This window comes from Momordica charantia (genome assembly GCF_013281855.1).
Source record: "Momordica charantia cultivar OHB3-1 chromosome 11 unlocalized genomic scaffold, Mcharantia_2.0 BLBB01000011.1, whole genome shotgun sequence".
Classification (NCBI taxonomy): domain Eukaryota; kingdom Viridiplantae; phylum Streptophyta; class Magnoliopsida; order Cucurbitales; family Cucurbitaceae; genus Momordica; species Momordica charantia.
The window spans coordinates 17566982-17593485 of NW_028275159.1; the positions used below are offsets into that span (position 1 = coordinate 17566982).

Consider the following 26504-nt stretch of genomic DNA (forward strand, 5'->3'; position numbering starts at 1 on the left):
AGTCGCTCAAGCATTGGGGGCCTCTTGTGTTAAGGTCTTCAGTGACTCCCAGCTGGTTGTGAGCCAGATCAAGGACGAATACCAAGCCAAAAACACCCGAATGGAGAAGTATTTGGGCAAGGTCAGATCATACCTCGCCCAGTTTCGAACTTACAAAGTAAGCCGGATTCCGCGGGCAGAAAATTCTAATGCTGACGCCTTGGCCAAGTTAGCATCGGCGTACGAGACCGACCTGGCCAGGTCGGTCCCCGTCGAGATCCTAGATAATCCCTCGATCTTAGAGCCAGATCTGATGGAGATCGGCGCTCCAGAACCCTCATGGATGGACCCGATCGTGGACTCCATTAGAGGCAACTCACCACAAGACCCCAAGGAGCGCAGAAAGTTGGCAAGGCGGGCAGCTCGGTTCGTGGTCCGAGATGGGGCATTGTACCGACGTGGCTTTTCCCTGCCTCTGTTGAGATGCCTAACCCCTGAAGAGGGCCTGTACGTCCTCAGAGAGATCCACGAAGGAGTGTGCAGCAATCACTCAGGCGCCCGGTCGCTGTCAGCCAAAGTGATCCGATAAGGATACTATTGGCCGACCCTCAGCTAGGACGCCAAGAAGTTCGTTAGAACTTGTGACAATTGCCAACGCTACGGAACCATAATCCACCAACCTCCCGAGCTGCTCACCCCCATCTCGGCCCCGTGGCCATTCGCGCAGTGGGGGGTAGATATCATTGGTCCTTTCCCTTTGGGCAAAGGCCAGACCAAGTTCGCTGTGGTTGCTGTGGATTACTTCACCAAGTGGGCCGAGGCCGAAGCGCTCTCCCACATAACGGAATCCAGGGTCACGTCCTTCGTATGGACGAATATCATATGTCGCTTTGGTATACCACAGGCCATAGTGACAGACAATGGGAAGCAGTTTGACAACGCCAAGTTCAAAGACTTTTGCAGCAAACTTGGCATAAGTCATCTCAGCTCGTCCCCCGCACATCCGCAAGCAAATGGGCAGGTGGAGGCGGTCAACAAGATCATCAAGCGAGGCATCAAACTTATACTGGACTCCAAGAAAGGCAGGTGGGCCGAGGAGCTACCAAAAGTTCTATGGTCGTACCGGACCACCCAACGGGGGTCGACGGGTGAGACCCCGTTCTCCCTGGCATTCAGCTCTGAAGCTGTAGTCCCGGTTGAGATCGGCATGCCATCTGACAGAGTAGAGCATTACGAGCCTTCGACAAATGAGGAAGAGCTGCTCCTCAACCTCGACTTGTTGGAAGAAAGAAGAGCAATGGCCCAGCTACGCCTGGCGGAATATCAGGGCAGGATGGCCAGACATTACAATGCCCGCGTTCGACCTCGGGCCTTTCAGGTCGGACATCTGGTCTTAAGGAGGGTCCAAACACATGTGGGTGCCCTTGATCCGGCCTGGGAAGGCCCATTTGAGATCAAGGGCATAGTCCGACCTGGGATGTACGTATTGGCCGATCTGAAAGGAGATGTCCTCGCGCACCCGTGGAACGCGGAACACCTGAAGCGTTATTATCCTTGAAATGCCAAAAGGATTTTCAATGAATTTGTAACGACTGTTCCAAAAGCATTATGATCGGAATAAATGTGATGATTTAATTTCATGCTTCCGAGTTCGACCAGAAATTAAATGGGGGCCACGGACTCCCACGCGATCGCATTCCAGCAGTTGGTTCAAATTCAATCCTTCGAAGCCTAAGGATACGAGGAACGATATGAAGAATAGCTACGGATTTTAGCCTTTTTACCTTTTTAAGTTAAGGGTGAAATGTTAAAAATCCAGAGTTGGTGCAATGTGTTGAACATTAAGAGATTCAAACTCAAACTTTCAAATTATTTTAATTAAAGGCGCGATCTCAAAAGTAAAGAGGTGCGAGGTGACATTAGCTGCAGTTCAAAGGAAAAGCAAAGAAAAGAGGTCGCTAACAACAAAGTAGAAGCAAATGGGAGTCTCTTTATTGAATGAAGAGTAGAGCCAAGGCTTATAGACCTTACAGCTCTGCCCTGACACTTACAAACAAAAAGAAAAGGGAGGGAGAACAGCGAAAAGCCTCGTAAAGGGTGGTCGCCTAAGAGCCTGCTGGGGGAGCGCCCTCTTGAGTGGAGTCGACCTGGTCCTCTTCGGGATCGGAGTAGTCAGAGTCCAGATCCCTGACATACTGATCCACCAACGCTTGGGGGCCAGGGGTGCCGCCAGGCCCAGACGCCCACTTCTCGGCATACCTTCTTTTCAGACCACTGAAATCGATCTGAAGGTCGGGCATGTCGAAAGCAATGCCCTTCATGAGGAACTTGAAGCCCGCGTCAGAAAAGTCTTTGGCAAATCCATCGAAGTCAGGATGTTGCCTAAACGATTCCTCCAGCAGGACTCCATTGCTGAGGCGCTCCTTCGCCGTCTCCAGCTCGGCAGTCGCATGCTCCAACTCCTTATCCTTCGCTTCGAGCGCCTGGAGCATGTCGTCCTTCTCCTTCAGGAGCTGGAACTTCTCCCTCTCCAAGCCCCTGGTGATAGCGTGGGCAGCTCGGAGTTGAGCCTTGCGCCTGTCCTCCTCCTTCTTCAGAAGCTCGGCCTGAGACTCCACCTCGGCCTTCAAAGTCTCCACCTCGGAGTGAGCCTTCAGCAGCCCATCCTTCATGGTGGAGGAAGCAGCCTCCAAGGCAGCGGATAACTCCTCTTTCTCCATCGCTGCCAAAGCTTCCCTCCCATCCAGCTCGGCCTTTACAACCAGAGCCGATTGAATGGAAGCAACGAACACCTGAGAAATGGTGCAAGGAAAAAGTTAGATCGAACTACCTGTTGGGCGAAATCAAGCAAAAATGGTGCACTAGTCTTACCTCGGCGGCGTAGTCGATGGTCCTCTGCAGAACGGACCCAGGGGCGCTCACAAATTTGGACGCCCTCCTTAGGCAGCGGTCCAAACTCGCAGCTGAGATGCGGGTCACCTGGTCCCTCACCCCGAAACTTGACGGCTCAATTCTGAACCGCGCCGTCACGTCGGACGTCCCGCCCATCCTGGCCGCAGGATCGTCCACCCGATCAGTGAAACCTGCAGGCAAGACCCTGCAAGCTCCGACCTCCGAGGGAGAGATCGCCTTCTTTTTCTTCCTTCTTCGCTTTAGAGGGGCTTCCTCCCTCACCTCCTCGCCCAAAGGCGGGGCGTCTGCCGCCTCGGTCTGGGCGTCCACCGCCTCGGTCTGATCCCTGGGACGCTTCTCCCTCGAGGGACCCCCAGAAGACTCCAGCTCGATCACCGGGGCTGGATCTTCCGAGGCAGGCCCTACCACGGCAGGGGTGGGAGGTTTCGAACTTTGGGCAGCCTCAAGAGCATGGGCTCGGCCCTTAGACTTGCGCTTCACGCCGTTTGCAAATCCGCAAACCATGGCTACAAGATAAAAACAAGGGTCAACACAAGGTTAGAGGAAAAAGGGGGAAGGCAAGTTCGGCATACCAAGTTCAGAGTTCGGCCTTGAGGATTCGATGAGACGAACTGCAGGGTTGTAATCTAGCAGCCCGGACTCAAGCAGCAGTTCGTCAGTCACCAGGGTTCCGACCTTCCTACCCCTCGGAAAGCGCTCCTTGTAGTATTTCAGAGTATCGAAGGAGGCCTGCGTAAGCTCGGGGACTGGTCGGATTGAAACTGCACGAAGACAAAATCCGAGTTAGACCTGAATGACAGAAGAAAATTACGAAAAGTAAGAACTACTCCGTATCTAGGTTCCCAAACCTAGTGGGGACGTCAAAGAAGGAACGACCTGACTCGTCCTTTGCGAGCCATTCCCCCGAAGCGTAGAACCACTTCCTCACCCATCCTTTGATGGAGGTCGGCCCCTTAACTATACCGCCTGCGCCTTTCCTTGCGCACATATAGAACCGACCAGGCTTCTTAGCTATCCTTTTCGCCTCGAAGCACGCGAGGAGCTGGTCTACGTCCAACAGCTCGGCCTCCTCACTATCCCGATCTCGAAGCCAAAAGAGGATGGCCAAAGCGAAAATGACACCCCACCCATTGGGGGCCACTTGAGCTGGAGCCAACCCAGTCCGGAAGAGAAATTCTTGGACAAAAGGGTGAAGGGGAAGTCTGAGGCCGTACTCAAACATTTTGAAGTAGAGAGTGACCCATCCCTCTGGAGGATGTTCAGCTCTCTCCCCCTCCTCCGGAAGCCTGAGGAGGATGTTCTCAGGGATAGCGAACCCCCTACGAAGGGATCCAAGGTAGTGCTCAGGTATCCTAGAAGGGTATTCCAAACCCTGACCTGAAGTGGAGGCGTCGCTATCCTCCCCGTCATCGGAGATTCTAAAGTTTTCTATCTCCTCGAGCTCGGACTCTAACCTACGAGCTAAATCGGATCCTAGGTTGCTGCTAATAGAGGACGACATGGCAATTATGTTCGAAAGAGAGAGGGAAGAGACCGACCTACCAAGGGTTCGAGCTGCCTTCAGATCGAACTCCAAGAATTCAAGGAACGTAAGGTATGATCTGAAGGATTGGGGGCATTTATAGCCCGTCGGAAGAATTTCCCCACCGTACACATGTAATCAACGAGCGGCTGGGATCCTCTCTGAGATCCGAAGCGTCGGAATATTTGAATATTCCGACGATAAATCTTCCGCGACGGTTGTATTTTCCCACGAATAGGAAGTCGCCACGTGTCCAAAGCAAGTCGAATGAACTTCTCTGCCAGGTCGAGATCGGACCAGACAGAGAGGGGGCCAATGTTTGGGGAAGGGAATACTCTGGACACGTGGAAGACCCCTATTGGTGCTCCAAGATGACTCATGAATCATGCCTAGCTCGGAAGGCCGAGATGGCCGCCACCAACGCCGACAAATGCCAAGTGTGAGGGCCGAGGTGAGCCTGGCCCAGGTCCGACCCACCGGGGAGCTCGGTATGGGCCGAGATGCGCAACTGTCTGCGGCGTGATTATCGGGCGTAACCGTCGGTCCCGAGATTACCGAATGTAACCGACGGTCCCGAGATTACCGAATGTAACAGTCGCTAGATTAGCGGGACCACCACCCATAAGTAGGGGACCTCACTCCCCGATCAGGTACGATGATTTCTGGCTTCGAACTAGACTTGGAATCCGACCTATACTGACTTGATCGTCGGAGTGCTCACCTTTTTGTGCAGGTCCGCCCAAGTGTTCAGGTCGGTCCGGAGGCCGGGTTCGAGCTACAACCAGGAACACACTATTGTGCACATCTTTGCATAAACAGATTGAATCAATGGAAAAACTGTAAATCTAATGCCAAAAACCGAAAACATCTATTTGCAAACCACATACATCAAATGTATAGAAACACCCACCATTCTTTTCCTTGTTATTCAAACAAGATCGAAAGCAGAACCTGACTCTGATACCAATTGAAGGGATCGGATCCAGCAGCAGAAGCACGCGAACGTGTGTGCTTCGATCTTGTTTTAGAATTACAACAAAGAAAAGAAAAAAACACGAGTAAGAAGGAAGTTAATGATACATACATTTGAAGGCACCTCTTCAAAGTAGACACCAATGCCTCCACAAAGTCTTCCTCGCTATCCTCTGGATATTAAGAACTCGGTTTGTGGGAACCGTCTTATAATTGAAAGGGAAATCAAGATATCGGGAGAGAGAATTTTCTCGTTGGAGTTTTGAAAACTCAACAACCGAGAGTCAGGGACCGTCCAAAGGAATTGGGAGAGCCTCCCTTTTATAGGGAAGGAGGAGTGAGGGGGAAGTCACCATTTCCCCACTCACTTCCCCACTTCCCACCATTAAATGTCCTTCCCACTTCCCGCCAGGGAGGTTTCCTCCCATTTTCCTTTTCCATTTTTTTCCTTTAATTTTAATTAAAACAATTTTAATTAAAATAATAATTAATTAAATCAAAATTAATTAAAAAAGAATTATAAATTAAATTAGATTAAATCTAATTTAATTTAACCAAATTAATATATCACATTAATTTAATTAGTTTAATTAAATCATATTCAATTAAATTAAAATTAAATTAATCAACTATATTAGAATCAAATTCTAATATCCATTTATCTCGTAATTTTGAATCCAATTCAAAATTAACTTTATATTATAATGTATACACATACATTATATTAATTGCATCTCATACAATTAACCTTAATTCCCTTTAACTAATTTGAACAGGTCAAATTATTTTCAATACTAACTGTTCTAAACTATCCTTTACAAACTAGCATAGGGACTTAATGGACCTACAGATCGGAAGCTCCAACGATACGACATTAAAGAAACATATTACAAGAAGCAGTTTATGGATAAGTTTAACTAAACATGTACCATACATGTCAAACTCATCCTCACATCTTAACTCACTAGTTCTCTTTCTTGATTCCTCAAAGACTTACTCTTTCGAGTGGTACTGACCCCTGACCTCGTGTAGACAAGGCATAGACACTTATCTATGGTGCTCGATGTTGGACCTTTACATTTATCACCAATACCTCAACTACTACTTAACGTATTGACCCTTGGCTTCAAAACAACTTCTAACCTATCACTTTATATTACTCCTCCAAGTCTAACTCCTCGAATCGTATCGACCCTTGCCATTTATCCCCAAGGCCCGACACTCATCTACAGAAGCTTGGCGTTCAACCTTGCCATTTATCCTCAAGGTCTTGAACTGTGCATCACATTATGTTAGTCCTCCAAGTCTAATTCCTCGAATTGTATCGGCCTTTGCCATTTATCCCCAAGGCCCGAAACTCATCTACATAAGCATGACGTTCAACCCTGCCATTTATCCCCAAGGCCTTAAACTATGCATCGACCATTGACATTTATCCCTAAGGTATCAACGACTACTCAACGTATTGGTCCTTGACCCCCACCACGTCAAGACCCAATACTAATTCAACAATTAGAATGACCGTGCCGAGCCCCGACCTTTGTACCTGGAGTTTCGACACTCATCTCTACCAAGTTGGGGTATCGATCCCTGACCTTTGCACTTGGAGTCTTGATACCCAAATAGTGACGTGTCAGCCCTATGGCCCTGTTACTCATCCACAAAATAAATTATATCCCAAAACTCTCACCACAGTCCTACATGCTTCTGAGTCATGATCCATGCAGAATTTATCTCACAATAATGCAACATGAATTATACACTAAACATATGCTACTATCATCCAGACATGGCCATCCAACATTACAAGAACACCTTTCTCTCAACATTCAGCATGCTTTGCACACCACAACGTATATAATTCACAAAAGAGACGTAGCTGACATATATCCAGAAACGCATCCAACACTCTAAAAAGCTTCATAGTAATCAGAACACAACCAATATGTATAAAGTAGTACCAACCGCAAGCAATCATGCAATAACATTCATAGGCACACAAACAAACATTTTGTTCATAGCAACACACAACAAACAATCCCCTCAGTAAGAAACTACTTACAACAGAGTTGTAACAAAAATCTATTGTGCTAATAAGCTCGTCGAATGGTTCCTACATCCAAAATCAACCAAACTTGGGTTATAGTTCAATTTAGAAACACTGAATTTGCATCGAAACTAAGTTTGGGTGATTTGTTACCTACAAAACCACACCGAAACACTTGGATCATGGTTGGGTCACTTCGGAAGAGGTTCGACATTGCAGAAACGACGCCGAAGGAGTTCGGGCTTGCTGATCTGATGCCGGAAAGGGGTGGGTAACACAAGCTTGGGTCCAAACAGGGGTGGGTCAATGCCGAATTGATACCGAAAGGGATCGGTATCACAAACCAATCTCCGATTGGGTGTGGGTAAGCATTGAACGTCGCCGGAATGAAGAAATCGTGGCGAATCGACCGTTGGGGATGTGGTTTACACATGTTGGTCCTGGGTCTTCGCCGGAGTGCTCGAATACGTTGGAAATTGATGCGTAGGAAGAGGATCGACACCGAAACGTGCTGCTGGTTGTGGTTGTTGCTAGAACACCCTAGGCATGTCTCGTTTGTCGCGTGCCGCCGTGGGTAAAGGAGAACACTGCAACCCACCATGGAAACAGTAGGTTGCCGTCGGTGTCGCTGCAAACTCGGGCTTGTCAGAGGACGCCCGCATCATCAATCGCTCGGAGCCGCCATGGACAGAGCAAGAATAGTTGCATCGTCGCTGCGAGGTGGGCGAACCACTTTGGTTTGAAGAAATTGTTGTCGGAGGGAGCCACGAACAAGCCACGCGATGCCCGTGGGTCGTTGCCGGTCGCCGTGTTGTGGAGACTGCCGCACACTGGGTTTGTTCGTGCAATGCATCGTCGTGCACTACTACTAGAGGCTGTCGGAATCATAAGGGTGAGAGCCGGCTGAAACGAAATCCTCAAGGGGGGTGCGACGGTCGGGGAGAATAATAAGAAAAGGAAGACCTAGGGTTTGTTTTCTTTTTTTGGTTTTCTTTCTTTTTTTTCTTATAAATTTCTTTTGTTTTATTTCCTTCTTCCCTAAATTGATTTAAAACCAAAAAGCTCAGATAACAGAAGACCTCTCTTAAATAGTTTTAAAACAAAAGTCAAAATTCCTAATTTTTAATAGGGAGCCCAAAATCAAATCCCAAGGAAAACACTTTAGTAATTAAAATAAAACTCACAACAACCCAAAATGAAATAATTAATTTAAACCTTAAAATCCAAGAATAAAATTCCAAAAAGGAAAAATTAAATTTCCAAAACCTTGAATTAAGATCGAAATAAAATCTCTCTCTAAAATTTGAAAATTTAATTTCTCTTAATCCGACGAACTTAATTCTAATATACTCAAAATTAGAACTCTAAAATTAGACAATCCAAGAATTAAAATTATCGGGAAAAGTCCAAAGGCACTATTTATATCTTACAATAAACAAACTAGAGAATGTGGGACATTACACTGACTTCCAAATAGAGAAGGATTCAAGGAAATCCACGTCGGGGTCAGTATTCATTCTTAACAGAGGATCGATAGTCTGGCGAAGCATCAAACAAGGATGCATTGCAGACTCCACGATGGAGGCTGAGTACATTACAACTTGTGAAGCAGTAAAAGAACGATTTGGCTTAGGAAGTTCTTGACCGATTTGGAAATCATTTTAAATATGAATTTGCCTATCACACTTTACTGTGATAATAGTGGTGCTGTGACAAATTCTAAAGAACCTTGAAGCCACAAGAGAGGCAAGCACATAGAAAAGAAGTACAACCTAATATGGGAGATAGTGCAACGAGGAGATGTGATCGTCACAAAGATCACTTTGAACCACAACATTGTTGATCCTTTTATGAAGGCGCTCGCGGCTAAAGTGTTTGAAGGCCATCTAAAGTGTCTAGGTCTACGAGCATTATACGATTAGTCTAGGGCAAGTGGGAGAAATGTAATAGATATAATGTATGCCCCTAGTTTATTGTATTTCCCTTTGCTTTATGATTATGTATACCCTACTCGACTTTAGTTCAAATGGGAGTTTGTTGAGTATGTTGCAGTAAACTCATAGTTTGTAATTATGTAAAAACAAATTTATATTCGATAAAGTTTTATTCATTCAATTTGTTATTGAATTCATAGCAATGCATTGTCTAAATCCAATAAACTAAACATCCAAGATTATTGTCATGTAACCGGGATAGTATATATACTGGGTAAATGTTACAAACAAACCGATCCAGGTCGTTCGTGTGGAGACATGCGAGTGGGGGTATCTTATACAATGGGTTTGTATAAGACCAGACCACAAAATAGCTGATCATTAGATGTAACGCCGTTGACTAACAGATTGCTATTTCATAGGATGACTAGGTAACTTAGTCTCAATCCTGAGTGAGTTATGGACTCCTGCCCGTGAAGACTCGTCTTTTGATCTGTTTGGGTGAGAGTGATCTGAGTCGCCGACTCAACATTTATACCATTTTGGAGATGAGACCAAGTGGGGAGCTGGGAACATAACTTCACAAGATGAAATTCGCTCCTCCCCGGCTTTAGTGGAGTAGATGGGTATTCTCTTAACTTCTGACTCTGGGGCTTGGACAAGGGGCCCTGCCCTCTCACTAGCCCGAGAGGGACTTCCGGTTATTGGTCAGACCATAACCGGGTTGTTCATTAGATATGTAGTGGTATTTAAGGAGCACGATGTAACTCAGAGGTAAAACGGTAATTTGACCCAGCTTGAGTTACAAGCACTTGTGAAGGATTACTTGCCATTAATGGTCGTATATCTGTGGACATGAAAACATTCTACAGTGAGAAGAGTGCAACTGCGGGTCTTTAGTGGAGTGACCCGTAGTTAACGAATGTTGATTAACTTGGTTAATGAGTTTGACCGTTTAATTTAGTATTGTTGGAGCTTCTGATCTGTATGTCCATTAGGTCCTCTTACTAGCTCACAACGAGTAAAATGAGGATCAAGTTTTTGGAAATTTTTGAAATGCTCAAATTGCTCAAGGGATTATATATGTATGTTGATACATTGTAATATATATAGTTAATACTAATTAAAACTATATCTTATGAGAGACATTGTTTGAATGAGATTCAAATAAAATTACTATGAATATGATTCATATTCAAACTATAGGTTAAAAATAATGTGCATCAGATGTACATTACAATCAGATGTACATTACAACTATATGTTATATGAGAGAAGTTATTTTAGAATATGATTATATTTTGATAATAAATAATTAAGTGTTAATTATTTATTTATTTAATATATATGGAGATAATTAATTAATTGTTAATTAGATTAATAATTAATTAATTAATGAGATTAATTAGTTATATATATTAATTATTAATACTAATTGTATTAATATTAGTTTAATTAAAAATAAATAAAATATAACTCCCTTGCAATCTTGCAGGGGATTGAGGTAGTTATGTGAGACCCCACGTCAGGTTGGTTTTAGTTTTTTGCAGAAATGTTATGCAAAAACACAACAAGGCATCCCAAGAAACCTCCCTGCATTCTCTCAAACTCTCTCTCTCAATTTTCCTCTTAGTTTCCAAATCAAAGCTCCCACAAGCGAGATCGTTGTTCCCAGAGGATAGCGGGAAGATCATTTGAGGGTGTTCATTGTTGATTAAGGGAGAATCATGAAGAATGGTCTTCAAATGTAAGTTTCTTCCCATGTGTTTCATTTTTGTGTTGTGGGTTTTGATTCTCAAATATTTAAGAACACATTCGTTGTTTCCGCTACGGGATTAACATCCTTTCATACTTGAAGTTGAGACCCTATCGCCAGCACAGTTTACATCCTCGTTCCAATGCCAAGATGTCCTACGTTTTATTGGCCCTTTACGTATCCTTGAGCGCATAGGACCTGTGACATTTAAATTGGCTTTACCAGATTGGGCAATGATACATCCCGTGTTCCATGTATCTCAGTTAATGAAGGTGGTAGGCCAAACCTTCCCTATCATTTCGTTCCTTACACACTTGGGGGAGGATTCAATTCTAGAAGCCAAACCAGTTGAAGTACTCGAGATTTGTGCACAAGTGAAACAACCAATCGAATTGGACGTCTTTGTTCGTCGGGAACGCAAAATAGTAGAATATGCGACGTGGGAGCCGTTTGAGACCATTCAAACTCAATTTCCAGATTTCCACCTTGAGGACAAAGTGTCTTTTTGGAGGCGAGTAATGATAGACCCTAAATTATAAAGAAATATGTTAGGAAGAAGGGTAAGCAAGGGCAAGAGGGAATATTATCGTGTGGGCGAAATTAATTAGAGGGCATTTTGGGAATGAAATGAGTTTGTTATATATTCGGGTGGTAGATGGAGGGTGGGGTATATTTTTGGCAGGTTATTTCCTTATTAAGGATCTGTATGAACGGTTAGGGAGCTCTCGAATCTCCCTCTACCTTAAGTTTCTCTCTATTCCATAAATAATAGAAGTAGATACTATCATATTCCTCTAAAATATCATACATTCTCATTTATTACTTCGTGTGCCGCACACATTTTTAATAATTACTTTACAATTGTTATCCTTTCTATCTCGTGTATTGATCAAATCGATAACTACTATTTCTTGGTTTATTTATACTACAAATAATTTATTATTTTTTATTAGTTGATGTGAGTTTATTATAAAATATTACAAATTTAGATTTAATTTACCAATTATTTAATTTTACTTTGTATTATTAATTAATATCAATAAAATTCTTTATTATTAAATATTATAATAATTAATTTAATAATATTTTGTATTACTGAAAATTATATTAACTTTTTTTTAGTTGTTGTAATTTTATTTTAATGGTTTATTATTTGATAATGTTAAATAAATTGTTATAATAAAATACTATCAATAAAATAGTAATAAAATAAATTAAAATTTATTATTGGTTTAATTAAAAATAATATTATCACATTTCTTAGTGAATGTATATGTAATTAGCTAGAAATAAGAAAGGGGTATTTTAATAATTGTAATATATCTTATTTCTATTCCGATTATTAACAGTTTTAGTAATTAACATTTGGGTTTATGATTCCGATTACAAAAAAATTTTAGCATACAATATCAAAAATTTTAGTATACAACATCAAAAAAATTTTAGTATTGAACATGAAAGAAATAAAACATTTATTTTTACAACCAATGGTATGCTTACTAGAGGGGAGTGGAACAATGCTCTAAGTCTTGTCATCCTCCCAAGCAGCAAGTTCAACATCCATAGCAACACGCCAATGCTTAAACTAAACAGCCTGATAATGAAATTGTGGTTCAAAATAAGCAAACACATTAAGAATTAAATTCTCATGAGAGGAGTAGAGTTTGGAGGAATAAATAAATTGCTGTAAAGGATAATGTGTTGTAGTAGAATGTAAAACATTTGAAGAGAGCAAACTAGAGTGTCAGATATGGGAAAACCACCACCATTATCAAATACATTGGGCAAAACAAAATCCAGGAAAAGGATTAATAACTTACCTATTTTTACTAACCTTATGAAAGAGGAATACATCCTGACGAAGTTCGATTAACAAGAAACACAGTAGAGAGAATACAATCACCCCAAAATCGAATTGGTTGACGTGACTAAAAATAAAGAGCTCGAGCGACATTTAAAATATGTTCATTGTTACGTTCAACAACAGAATTGTGTTGGGGACGACTAATACATAAAAATTGATGAAGAACACCCTTCGATGGAGAAAAAACTCACCAAACATAAGTTTAGGTGCATTATCGGAACAAAATTGCTTTATGCATTTGCCATACTGAGTTTCAATGAGTTGAAAATAATTGAGGAATAACTCGCAACACTTCATACTTGTGTGTTTAAGCATAAAAACTCAGTTGTAGCATATACAATCACAACAATGGTGAGGAAATATGAATAAGTAGGTGTTGCAAAGGACCTCAAATATCTACATATACAAGATCAAAAGCATGGGAGAAACTTATTATGAGAAACGAAGGATAAACGCATCTGCTCAGCTAATGAACATATGTTAAAATATTCAGTATGATTAGTTGTAATGAAGGTAAATGTAAAACAGTCTTTAAAGAATTCAAATGACTAAGAGAGGGATGACCAAACCGATTATGTCAAAATCTAGTGAAATGTCAGAATGTCATTGAAATATATATATACCAGCAATCAAGGGAGGATATTGGAGCACCAAGTAGTGTAAACCAGTAGAAAGTCTAGTCTTGCCAATCATCTTCAGAACAAAAAAATTGAACAGAAATTGGAAAATCTTTTGAAAGTATACTAACAGATAGGAGATTATAATGAAACTGTAAGTATAATGAAACTGTAACACCGCATATTCTCATGAGATATTTTGGTAGTTTCATGATTAGATATTCAATCTTTAATTTTATTGATTGATAGAGCTTTTTCTAATTTAGTCTCTTTTAAAAAGGTTCTTTATCTCTTCTAAGAAAATTTTGATTAATTAGATAAGTTTGGTTCAAAAGAAGGTGTTAAGTTAAAAATGAATTAGAAAAGAAAAATGGTTTCTTTCAAAAGAAAAGGTAAATAAATGGAAAAGGGTAAAATAAATAAATAAATTACTAAAAAAAAGTCTCGATTTTTGACTTGTCAAAATTGAGTTTCAAATTTGAAATTCTTTTTCCTTTTGAAATCTGGCAGCCTTCAACCTATGAGCGGTACTTCATTTTTCCTTTCTTCAATCGTCCCTCGTTCTCTCGTCGATTGGTTTCTTTTTGTTTTTCTTTTCCTCTCTCTCATACTTGTAGTCATATATCAATTGTTCCTCGACATTATTCAATAAGAAAAAGCAAATTTCTTATTTTTATCCACTTTGAACCATTTATTCCTTAGGCTAAGTTTCTAAGTTTTGGAAAATTTATTTACTTTGTTTGAATTTTTTAGAATTATTGTAGGTTGATCAAAGTAATAATTTTCGGACTGCCATTGAGAGGTAAGTGACTGCTTTTGGAATGCTTTAGGGCTAGGTTGGAAAATTATGTATGATGTTGTGAATGATTTTGTGATGAATATTGTTTGTGTTGTGATTGTTATGTGTGATAACTTTTGTCGCATTAAAGAATAGTTATGGACCTAATACACGTTCATGAATGTGAATGTTTTTATGAAAAGTTTGTGACAATTACCCTCATCTATTTTTAAAATAGATTTAGATAGATTGCGAAGTTAGGTGGGTGGGTCTCGACTCTACAGGCTGGATGCCAATTACAATTTTTTGTGATACGTGACAACCCAAGCGTATGGACTTCTCGCGCCACGCCGGTTTAGAATTCAATCCTCAGGACTATGACTCTCCTTAGCCGCCTATCTTGAAATCAAATGGGATAATAGAAAGAATGAGAAGTTCAAGAGCTATAAGATTGGTTTTTTGGGGGCCATCACTGTTCAAGCTACTTATGGCTGGTGCACAACCAACGGGACCGGGAATTCTGCATTGTACTGGCTGGACCCTCTTTCTCTTGGGCAACAATGCCCAAAAGCTGTGACGTAATATTGAATCCTTAGTAAGAGTACTTAGAGAATGAGATAAGCCAAGTCTGCTTATCAAATATTAAATCAATTTGTAGATCTCACTACCCTTCCCTTATACCATATCTAAAAGGGATACCGTATCTATAGAAGAGAGACGCGAACCACCCGAAGCCAACTCGTGTTTGTTCTCTGCCACCATTGGGCAAAGCTTGACAGAGAGTTCTGTTGGCTTTTCGAGCTTCAATCATACCATATGTTTTGATGACAACAAACTTAATCTACTGATGATTTTGGTGTTTCAAAGTGTCCATAATGTAGAGCTTAAAAAGACGAATCCAACACAGTTTGAATGGCTCAAATCGGAGTTTAAATGAAGAAGTTATGATCGAAACAAGTCGAACGAAAAATATCCGAGTAGATGACGTGGGCGAATTTTATGTTAATACATGGGGAGCTGAAAAAAAAAAGAAACAAAGAAAGAAGAAGAAAAAAAAGAGAGAGAAAGATTGAAAAGAAAAAAATGAAAATGAAAGGAAATTGAACAAAAAAAAAAGAGAAAAAAAAAAGAAGTTACCGTTTGAAGGAAAAAAAAAGAAAAAAAATCAAACTAACCGTACTCACATATATATATATATATATTATTTTATAGTATATTATTATTATATATTATATTATAATATAATGTAATCATTATTTTTTAGAATTCAATCTACACCTTTCATCTTCAATCATTAAGATCCAATGGCCCAAATTGATTTTAGTTTCAAATCAATTTTACCAACTTTCCTCTCCTATTTAAATCCATCTCCTCTCCCACTTTTAGATACCCAATTTTCTTATTTTTAAATCCTCTATAATCCATTGTTGTTCTCTCCAAGCTCTTAGTTCTACTTCTATTTTTATTCTTGTAAGAGATCTTTTTATTGTGACGATCAATGTATTTGTGAGTTTAAACTTTTAAATCTACTCTATTGGAGAGCTTTAGTGTGTGAAAATATTTCCACACTTAGTTGGGTTTCGTTCTTGAGCCCGGTAAAAGGAACAGAGTGTAAGTTTCGATCTTTGTCCTGATAAAAAGGTTGGGTTTAGTTCTAGATCCCGTTAAAAGAACGGTTTATAAGGTTTGGTCTTGATCCTGCAAAAGGATCGGGTTTCCGATCTTGAACCCGTAAAAAGATCGTGCTTTGTGGAAAATCTCGAGAGGTGCTTGGGGAGTGGAGTAAGCCGAGGGTATGTCGAACCACTATAAATCTGTTGCGTGACGTTTTTTCTATCCCTTACTTTTTATTTATTGCAATTTATCGTTTAAGTATATTTTTTTTATTGCAAATATATATTGTGCTTGTCTTGAATATTTGTTTGATGATATTTTGAGTTGCTTTAAATATTGCATAAATTGTTTTTGTTTAAAAAGTTTACTTGGTTATTTGATTTATGCTTAAATTCGAAAAAGTTTAGTAAATTTATCTTCAACACTATTCACCCCCCCCCCCCCCACCTCTAGTGTTGCGATACCGATCCAACAATTGGTATCGGAGAGGGTTGCTCTTTTTCGAATAAAAAATATATTTCAAAAACTATTTTGTTTGAGTTTCTCTCCAACAAGGGATATTGTAGCAAGATCGCTTTTATTTGAAAATTTTATTTCATAAAATATTTAGAAAATTTTTTGTAAAATTTTTTAAATTATCTTTGAAAATATTTTTTGAAAAGTTTGAAAAACTTAATTGATAGAGCATTATGACAAACTTTATGGTAAATGAAATTGTTGAAGGTCAATCTCCGTCTAGACCTCCTTTCTTTGATGGCTCAAATTATGCATATTGGAAAGCTAGAATGAAAATTTATTTACAATCTATTGACTTTAATTTATAGTTAAATGTTGTTAAAGGTCCATTTATTCATATAGATGGTAAAGATGTGCCTAAGTTAGAAGATGAGTATGATGAAAATGAAATGAAAAAGTGTTCTTATAAAGCTAAGGCTATGAATTGTTTATATTGTGTTTTATGTAAGGATGAATTTAATAGAATATCTATGTGTACTTCAGCTAAAGAAACTTAGAATATTCTTGAAGTTACCCATGAGGGAACAAACCAAGTTAAAGAATCTAAAATTAGCATGCTTGTTCATAATTATGAATTATTTAAGATGGATGTTAATGAGTCAATTACCGATATGTTTACTCGATTTACTAACATTATAAATGCCTTGAAGGGTCTTGGTAAAGAGTATACAACATCAGAAAATGTTGGGAAAATTCTTAGGTCCCTTCTTAAGACTTGGGAAGCAAAGGTGACGATAATCCAAGAAGTCAAGGATCTCACCAAACTTCCTTTGGAAGAACTTATTGGCTCACTCATGACTCATGAGATTACAATGAAGGAGCACTTGGAGGATGATTCCAAAAAGAAGAAAAGTATTGCTTTAAAGTCAACATCCACCCAAGAGGAGTCCAATGATGAGTTTGAGCTCAACGAAGAAGAACTTGCTTATCTCACGAGGAAATTCAAAAATCACTTTAAGAATAAGCATTTCTCAAAAAGAAATTCCCACCAAGAATCAAGAGGAGAAAAGAGCAATAAACATGAAGATATTATTTGCTATGAGTGTAAGAAAGTGGGGCACGCGTGAAGTATTATTGTCCTAAACTAAAGTCTTCTTCAAATAAATACAAAAGGAAGGCATTTAAAGCTACTTGGGATGACTCCGACGAGAGTAGTAACGAAGAAGATGAAATTGCAAATATGTGCTTTATGGGTTTTGGTAATGAAGAAGAGGACAACAATGAGGTAAGTCTTGAAAAACCCTCTTATGATGAGCTTATGGATGCATATGAGGAAATTAGAGTTGAATTTGAAAAAGTATGCTCAAAATACATAGCTCTCAAAAAGAAATATTCTAGCATGTCTAATGAGATTAAATCTTTAAAAGATTAAATAGATGCTTTGAATATTTAAAATAATTCTTTAGTTAAAGAAAATGCATGCTTGAAAAATAATGTCAATGATGTTGTGAAGCATGATGTAATTGAAATTTCATGTGATGAGAAGCTTGTTTTATTAGATAAAATTAAATTTCTCGAACATGACATTTTTGATAAAGACGAACTTGTTAAAGCTCTAAGAGAGAGAGTCAAATCTTGTAAATGAGCTTAAATGTGCTAAAGAAAGTATTAAAAATTTGACTATAGGTGCACAAAAATTAGATAAAATTATTGACATTGGCAAATCTTATAATGATAAAAGAGGATTAGGTTATGTCGATGAGAGTTCTACTCCATCTACTTCAAAAACATTTTTTGTGAAAGCTTCCTCTAATGTACATAATAAAAATTTGCCTAATATTATACCAAGGTGTGATGTGCATAAGCATGATATATCTAAATTTGTACCTAATCATTTTCATGCTAAATCTAAATTCGTGTATAATGTTAAATTTGTGCCTACATGTCATTATTGTGGAGTTAAAGGTCATATTAGACCAAATTGCTATAAATTGAAAAATGCTCCTAATTTTTATGGAAAAAGAAATATATCCCATAGACCAAAATATTTTCATGCTTATAGAAAGAATTCATACATGAAAAGGAATGTGCATAAATTTCTTGTAAGAGAAAAATTCATGTATAATATTTTGTGTTTTTCTTGTGGCAAATTTGGACATAAATCTTATACTTGTTATTTGCCCAAATTGAATGTTATGAAAAATGGAACTAAAAACAAATGTGTTCCAAAAGTTAATTTTACTAACCTATATGGACCCAAGAAAATATGAGTACCAAAATCTTCTTGAAAATTTTTTGTAGGTTGACTCCAAAATTCAAATTTGAATGGTTGCGTGGTTAAAAAGTAAACTATCACAAAGTCAACTCTATGTCTCTCTTTGGTGTTACAAATGGAACATCACATTATTTGGTAACTTTGTTTATTTTTAAATGAGCATTGATATTTTTTTGTGATATTGAAAATATTGTGATATTTCTTTATGGATATTTTTTTTGTTATTATTGGAGCATAATTTAAAATTTGAAAATAAAATTGTTTTGTTATTGGAGTTTATTTGATAGTGATGTTTGTCGTGTTAATTGTCTTCATTAATTATTTTTTAATTTTTTTATGTTATAGGAGGTTGAATACATTATCTGCTTTGCTTGAATCTTTATAAAAAGTCTCTATGTTAAATATTTTTTTTTGGATACTTAGAATTAATGGTAAATTATTTTTTATAGGGGGAGTTCTAATGGTTTATTTGTTTAATTTTTTTTTGAAACCCTATTGGTTGATTAATGAAATTGTTGTTTTCATTGCTTAAAATTGATGCATCTTTTTATCTCAACAAATTTTTTTATTTTCTAAAACAATTGGTTTTTTCTATCAATTGATATAACTGAATTGAAATTGATATATCTTTGATTGTAACATTTTGGTATCGTGTTCAGGACATTGTCTTGAGTTTCTATCATTTGGTATGTCCATGGAAATTTGTATTTTGGTACGAAGAGCTTAAATTTGTTTAAATTTTATCTATTGAAGTTGGTATCTTTGGGTTAATGTCATATTTATTTGAGTTATCGAATGATATTTGCATTTTAGCATTATTATTAAAACCTTGAAACCATCTTGATATATTTTGGAGTATGCTTAATTTTAGGGGGAGTAATGTCTTTTGAAAAATATGAAGGTTTGATTGTTAGTCTCCTTAGTTATTAATTATTTTTTTTAAGGAAATTTGAAGCTTTCTATAGAAACTATTGATGTTAAATTTTTTGATAATATATTCTGTTTATGCAAGAATTTTCACAATGGTTCTTTGCCTCGAACCCGGTCCTAGCTCCGACCTGAAAGACTGGGAGGACCTGCACAAGAAGGCAAAATCTCCAACACTCAAGTCAATAAGTAGCTCGGACTCAATAGTAAGTTCGAGGAGAAAATCGATACCTGATGGTGAAATGAGACCCTCTATTTATAGGTTTAGGTGCCGACAGAGGTCACGACAGGCATTTACCTTGGTCGGTTTTGAGGTCGGATATGTCGGGTTCGAGTAGATCGAACTCGGACACTTTCAAGGTTGCGATACAATTTGGATTAATGACTGTCCATCTCTGTCCTCCACGGGGCAATTGGATAATCTATCCCCAAACATTGGCCCCCTCTCTGCCGGGTTCGATCTCGACCTCGCAGAGAAGTTTCATTTATTATTTTGAAGAGACCAATCCCACGTGGTGACTTGTTTTCAATTTATTAATTGTGCCGTTGGATGATCTCGAAAGTGGAACCGACGTTCGACGCGTACTCGAGTACTCAAGACGTTCGGAATTCTTCCGACCTAGGACGTCCGTTATCAGACACGTGTGCGGTTGAGATTACTCTTCGAGTTACTATAAGTACCTCTAAGGTTCTGTTTCCACTTTTTACAGTATATGAAATCTTGGAGTCCGACCTGATCAGATCAGAATTCTTGCTCTAGGTCAGTCATGTTCTTTTGAATTTGTTTCTCTTATTTTCTCCTTTTACTTTTCGAGTCATGTCGGAGTTCTCTAGTTCGTCTTCTCTTAATAGCCCATCTAGCGACGTAGTTTAGAATCGGGATTCTTCGCCCAAAAGGGCTGATTCCGTAGAGGAACTCGCCAGTAGGTTAGATTCTGAACTTGAGGAGGAGGAGATAGAAAATTTTAGGTTCTCTGATGACGAAGGGAATGAGAGTGACACCTCTACCTTGGGCCAGGGCTTAGAATACCCTTCTCAGATGCCTGAGAACTACCTCTGCCATCTTAGTAGGAGGTATAGTATTCCCGATGACATCGTCCTTAGGCTCCCTAAGGAAGGTGAGAGAGTCGACAATCCTTCAGATGGGTGTGTAACCCTTTACCTGAAAATGTTCGTGTATGGGTTCCGCCTGCCAGTCCATCCCTTAGTGCAGGAGTTTCTGTTCCGAACTGGACTAGCTCCTGTACAAGTGGCCCCAACGGATGGGGTGTGGTCTTTGGTCTCGTCGTGTTATTCTGGCTTAGATGTAGGGAAGTAGACGACCTTGACCTCTTCGGAGTTGATCAACTTTTAGCTTGCTTTGAGGTTAAACGAATTTCTAGAAAGCTAGGGAGGTACTATTTATGCGCTAGAAAGGGCGCTGGAGGCATTTTGAAAGGGCCGACTTCCATAATGAAGTGGGTGGGAAAGTGGTTCTTCGCCTCCTGATCGTGGCTGGCCAAGAACGAGTTCGACCTACCCTTCTATAACGTGTGTAGGTTCGGGAACTTAGGTAAAGGGTAGAGTCTTCCCTTGCTTTTGGTTTCCTTTCTTCGTGGTCTGACTTTTGTCCCTGTCATTTTCAGTTGCTATTCGGCCGATTCCTCAACTCCCTGAGCCGACCTTCAACGCTTTGAAATACTTCAAAGAGCGATTCAAGAGTGGAAAGTAGATCGGCACCCTCATAACAGATAAGCTTCTACTTACCTCGGGGATACTTGACTACAACCCTCGCTTATCTCCGCCTGAAGCTCAGAGACCGAACTCCAAACTAGGTAAGTTGCCTTTGCTCGATGTTCTTTATCAAACGCTTTTCGCATCCGTTGGTTCTTACTCAAAACTTTTCTCCCCTTGCAGCGATGGTTTGCAGATTTTCTCAAAGTGTGAAGCGCAAGCGCCCCAACGCTAAAAAAGCTGCCAAGATCACCAAGGCGCCTAGCCCCTTAGTGGCCGACCTGGAGGTCGAAGTGGCCGATGCTGGCCTTACTGCTGCTCCATCTCAGGGGGCAGTCGCAGTTGGGACTTTGCAGGATAAGGAGATCCTCGAGGTCTCTCCCTTTAGGGAGATCAAGGAAAAGGCCTCTCCCAAGAAGTAAAAAAAAAAAAAAAGAAGAGGAAGACCCACCACTCTGGGGAAGAAGTAAGGGAGGTGGGTGCTGGCCAGCGGGTCAGCCCTTTTTGGGAACCGGTCAGCGGGTCAGCCCTCGCAAGTTCTCCAAATGAGGTTCAAGATCGAACTGTCCAGTGCTGGGGTGAGGGAGAGAGCCATTGAGATCTCCAAGTTCTATTGTGACTGCTGTTGGAGAAGAGCTTCTTAATTTGTCAACGCTTCGGGATCGGCCATCAAACGATTGCTGGATTACACTGCCGAGGTACGAGCTTGCCTTTTCTCTTTTTTTCAAGCTTTAACGGCCTCACCTTAGGAGTTTTCCTTTTAACTCTCTTCCCTCTCTTTTTCTTTGCAGGCTCATGTTGTAGCTTCCCAGACGGCCCTCATGGTGAAGGCCGAACTAGAACGGGGTGACTTGCTCACTATGAAGGAGCTAGAGGCCTCCTCTGCTTCTTTGGAGGTGGCTGCTCTGGAGAGGGAACTCAAAGGAGCTCGGGCTGAGGCCCAAGCATGGAAATTTACTTCTGATGCCGATAAGGTCGAGCTTAGAAGTGCCTAAGCAGAGGCGACCCGTCATCTGGAGAACTTGCTAGGTGCGCACGCTGTGGCTAAGTGCTTGGAGAAAGAGAAGTTTGCGCTGATGAAGCAGAACGACGACCTCGAACATCTTCGAGATGACCTGAAGGGCAAACTGAGGGCTCGAGACACCGAGATGGCAGAGCTGAGGGCCAAGCTTGAGCTGTTCGAGTCAAGGCTCAGCAACGGTGTTCTGCTGGAGGAAGTTTTCCGCCAACATCCTGACTTCGATGGATTCACTAAAGACTTCAGTGATGCTGGCTTCAACTTTCAGGAAGTGGCTCCGAGCTTGACCTTGCACCCATCAAGCTGCGGTATGCAGAGAAGTCGGCTTCGGGTTCGAATGGGACCCCTGGCCCCCAGCACCGCGTCGATCAATGTCTGAAGGACCTTGACTCCGACGCCGAGCTCGACGAGGAAGAGGACGAGGGCCCTTCTTCCCAAGACATTATCGAAGCCCTTCCTTCTACTGTCGGTGCTAATTCCTCCCAAGAAGTAGAGGGACAGATTCCTAGGAGGTTGACATTCTTGGGTCTTAGAGGGAGCTCGGATCACACCTTAGAAGCAGCTAAAGTTCCTCCTCTTTCACGGCCTTTCCTGCGTTTTGCTTTTATTTTATCTTCCATTTTTGTAATTGGTCGCGATGCCTATACACCTCGGCCAACACTTCACTTCGGTAATACTATACTCTATTTTATTTTGAATCCATTTATGACTGTATTATTTATTTCGTGCTTGCAAGTCTTTTGAGGTTCAGACACATTCTTAATAACGAAAATTCAAAGTCTTAATGACCTACTTTAGTTCGCCTCTTACCTCGGACTCGTAAGTCCTTTTTAAAGGGTTTGAGTCTCATTAAGTTTTAATTCCCACCTCTGGGCCCCATTTAATTTCACATTGAACTTAGTCCCTTAGAGACATGAAATTAAATTATACCGAGTCCTTTATTGGGACTAACCCTTGAAAATTTTTACAAGTCTAGCTCATTCTTTGGACCATTTCAACATTTCAAGGGTAATATCTCTTCAAGTGCTCTACATTCCATGGATGTGATAGTAGTTTTCCTTCGAGGTCGGCAAGCATGTAAGTTCCAGGTCGAACGATGCCCTTGATTTAGAATGGCACCTCGACGTGCTTCTGCACCTTACGAAGGACTAGATGTCCGACCTGGAAACTCCGAGGTCGGACTCTCGAGTTATAGTGCCTAGCCATTCAGTTTTGATACTCGACCAAGCGTAACTGGGCCATCTCCCTTTTCTCATCAACAAGGTCTAGGTTCAATAGCAGCTCCTCTTCATTCCTCACCTGTTCATAGTACTCAACCCTTTCGATCAGCATACCGATCTCGACGGGCACGACGGCCTCGGAGCCGAAAGCCATAGCGAATGGGGTTTCGCCAGTTGACTCTCGCGGTGTAGATCGATAGGACCAGAGTACTTCAGGTAGCTCCTCTACCCACCGTCCTTTCCTTACGTCGAGCAGTAACTTAAGTCCGCAATTGGTAATCTTGTTTATCGTTTATACTTGTCCGTTGGCGTTGGGATGAGCCGGGGACGAGCAGAGATGACTAATTCCGAGCTTGCGGCAAAAGTCTTTGAACCTGGCGTTGTCAAATTGCTTGCCATTGTCTGTCACGATGGCATCAGGTATGCCGAAGCGGCACACAACGTTTGTCCAGATAAAGCTTGTGACCCTAGCCTCCGTAATTGTTGAGAGTGCTTCGGCCTCGACCCACTTGTTGAAGTAATCTACTGCAATGACTGTGTACTTGGCATGTCCCTTGCCTAATGGGAAGGGTCCGATAAGGTCAACTCCCCATTGTGCAAAGGGCCAGAGTGTCGAGATCGGAGACAGCAACTCTGGAGGCTGGTGGATGACACTTGCGAAGCGTTGACAATTATCACATGCCTTCACGAACTCCTTCGCATCTAGGTCGACTGTGGGCTAGTAATAACCTTGGCGAATGACTTTGGCCGATAAAGACATGGCCCCTGAGTGATTGCCACAAACTCCCTCGTGTACTTCTCTGAGGACATAGTATCCATCTTCTCTGGAGATGCATTTAAGGAGGGGTAAAGAAAACCCACGCCGGTACATTGCTCCATCTTGGAGCAGGTACCGAGCTGCTTTCCTCGCCATTTTTTTGGCTTCCTTCGGTCTACGGGGATGTTGCCTTCTACGAAGCTCTTAATTGGATCCATCCATGACGGAGGTTGGGACTCAATCTCCATCACATCTAATTCTAAAATAGACGGATTATCCAAAATTTTCACGGGGATCGACCTCGCCAGTTCGATCTCGTATGCTGACGCTAACTTGGCCAACGCGTCGGCATTGGAGTTTTGTGACCTTGGAATCTGACTAATTTCATAGGCTTGGAAGTAGGCAAGGTGCAACCTGACCTTTCCTAGATACTTCCCCATCCGAGGATCTTTTGTCTGATAATCTTCCCTGATCTGATTCACTATTAGTTGTGAATCACTAAAAATTAGAAGATGAGTGGCCTCCAGCCCTTTTGCCATGCGCAGTCCAGCCAGCAGGGCATCGTACTCGGCCTCATTGTTTAAAGTACGAAAGTTGAAGCGCAGGACGTACTCAAAATGCATGCCATCCGGGGCGAGGATGAGCACCCCTGCTCCGCACCCACCCCTGCTCCGCACCCACCCCTGCTTCGTACCCTTTCTCACTCGAAGATCCATCTACGTACACCATCCATGGTTGCTCGGACGTGGAGGTTTGAGTTGGTAGAGGAGTGAGCTCGGATATGAAGTCTCAACGACTTGCCCTTTCATAGCCGTTTGGGGCTCGAATTGGATGTCGTATTCGCTTAGCTCTACGGCCCACTTCATTAGACGTCTCGACGTTTCTGGATTATGGAAAACCTGCTTTAAGGGAATGTTGGTGAGCACGGTCACAATATGAGCTTGGAAGTACGGTCTTAGTCTTCGTGCCGAGGTGACCAAGGCGAGGGCAAGCTTCTCCATCTGAGGATACCTTGCCTCGACCTCGGTCATGGCTTTGCTTGTGTAATAGATAGGGCTCTGCCGCATTCCATCTTGCTTAACCAAGACCGAGCTGATCGCGTTCTCTGAAACAGCCAAGTACAAGTGTAATTTATCTTTTGACATTGGCTTTGTGAGTAATGGTGCCGAGGAGAGGTAGTCCTTGAGTTTTTCAAAAGCGGCCTCGCACTCGCCTATCCACTCGAATGGCCCCTTTGTCCTTAGCACCTTGAAGAGGGGAATGCACTTGGCGGTAGACCTGGAGACGAACCGATTGAGAGCGGCGATTCTCCCATTAAGGCATTGTAGCTGGATAAAGGTCCTTGACGCCTGCATCTCGAGAATGGCCTTTATCTTTTCTCGGTTGGCTTCAGTTCCACGGTTATTCACCATGAATCCAAGGAACATGCCAGATGAAACTCCAAATGCACACTTGACAGGGTTTAACTTCATTTAATACTTTCTGAGTACCCCGAAGGTCTCGATTAGGTCGGCCAGATGCAATCTGAACTGTTTGCTCTTAACCAGCATATCATCCACATAGACTTCCATGTTGCGCCCGATCTGGGTGGCGAACATCTTGTTTACCATCCTCTGATATGTTGCCCCCGCGTTCTTTAGACCAAAGGGCATGACCTTGTAACAATACAAATCCTGATTGGTTATGAAAGTCGTATGGGCTTGATCTGGCTCGTGCATCTTTATTTGGTTATACCCTGAGTAGGTGTCCATAAACGTGAGCAGCTCGTGCCCAGTCGTTGCGTCCACAAGCTGGTAGATCCTCGGAAGTGGAAAACAATCTTTTGGACATGCCTTGTTAAGATTGGTGAAATCTACGCACATTTTCCATTTCCCGTTTGATTTTTTAACTAAGACTACGTTAGAGAGCCACTCAGGATACATAATTTCTTTTATGTATTCCGCTTTCAAAAGTTTGTTTACTCCCTCAACAATTACATCACTTCTCTCCCTATTTACAAGTTTCACTTTTTGCTTAACAGGTCGGAATGATGGGTCAATGTTGAGGCGGTGGACCATTATTTTTGGATCGATGCCTGACATGTCTTCGTGAGACCATGCGAACACATCTGAGTTCACCCTGAGGAATGAGATGAGTTCTTCC

The 26504-nt window shown here is 41.2% G+C and overlaps 1 protein-coding gene and 1 long non-coding RNA gene across 2 annotated transcripts; one reads left to right on the forward strand and one right to left on the reverse strand.

Annotated features, from left to right (window-relative positions):
* Positions 1-20400: 20400 nt before the first annotated feature.
* Positions 20401-23080, forward strand: LOC148208233 (uncharacterized). Its single transcript, XR_015788968.1, has 3 exons — positions 20401-21468; positions 21551-22065; positions 22159-23080. It is a non-coding gene; the product is annotated as an uncharacterized LOC148208233 (long non-coding RNA).
* An 817-nt stretch (positions 23081-23897) lies between these two features.
* Positions 23898-25078, reverse strand: LOC148208234 (uncharacterized). The gene is made up of 2 exons (XM_088120160.1): positions 24335-25078; positions 23898-24245 (listed from the first exon to the last, which is right to left on the reverse strand). The coding sequence occupies exons 1-2, from the start codon at positions 25076-25078 to the stop codon at positions 23898-23900; spliced, it is 1092 nt and encodes a 363-aa protein (XP_087976286.1).
* Between the last annotated feature and the right edge of the window lie 1426 nt (positions 25079-26504).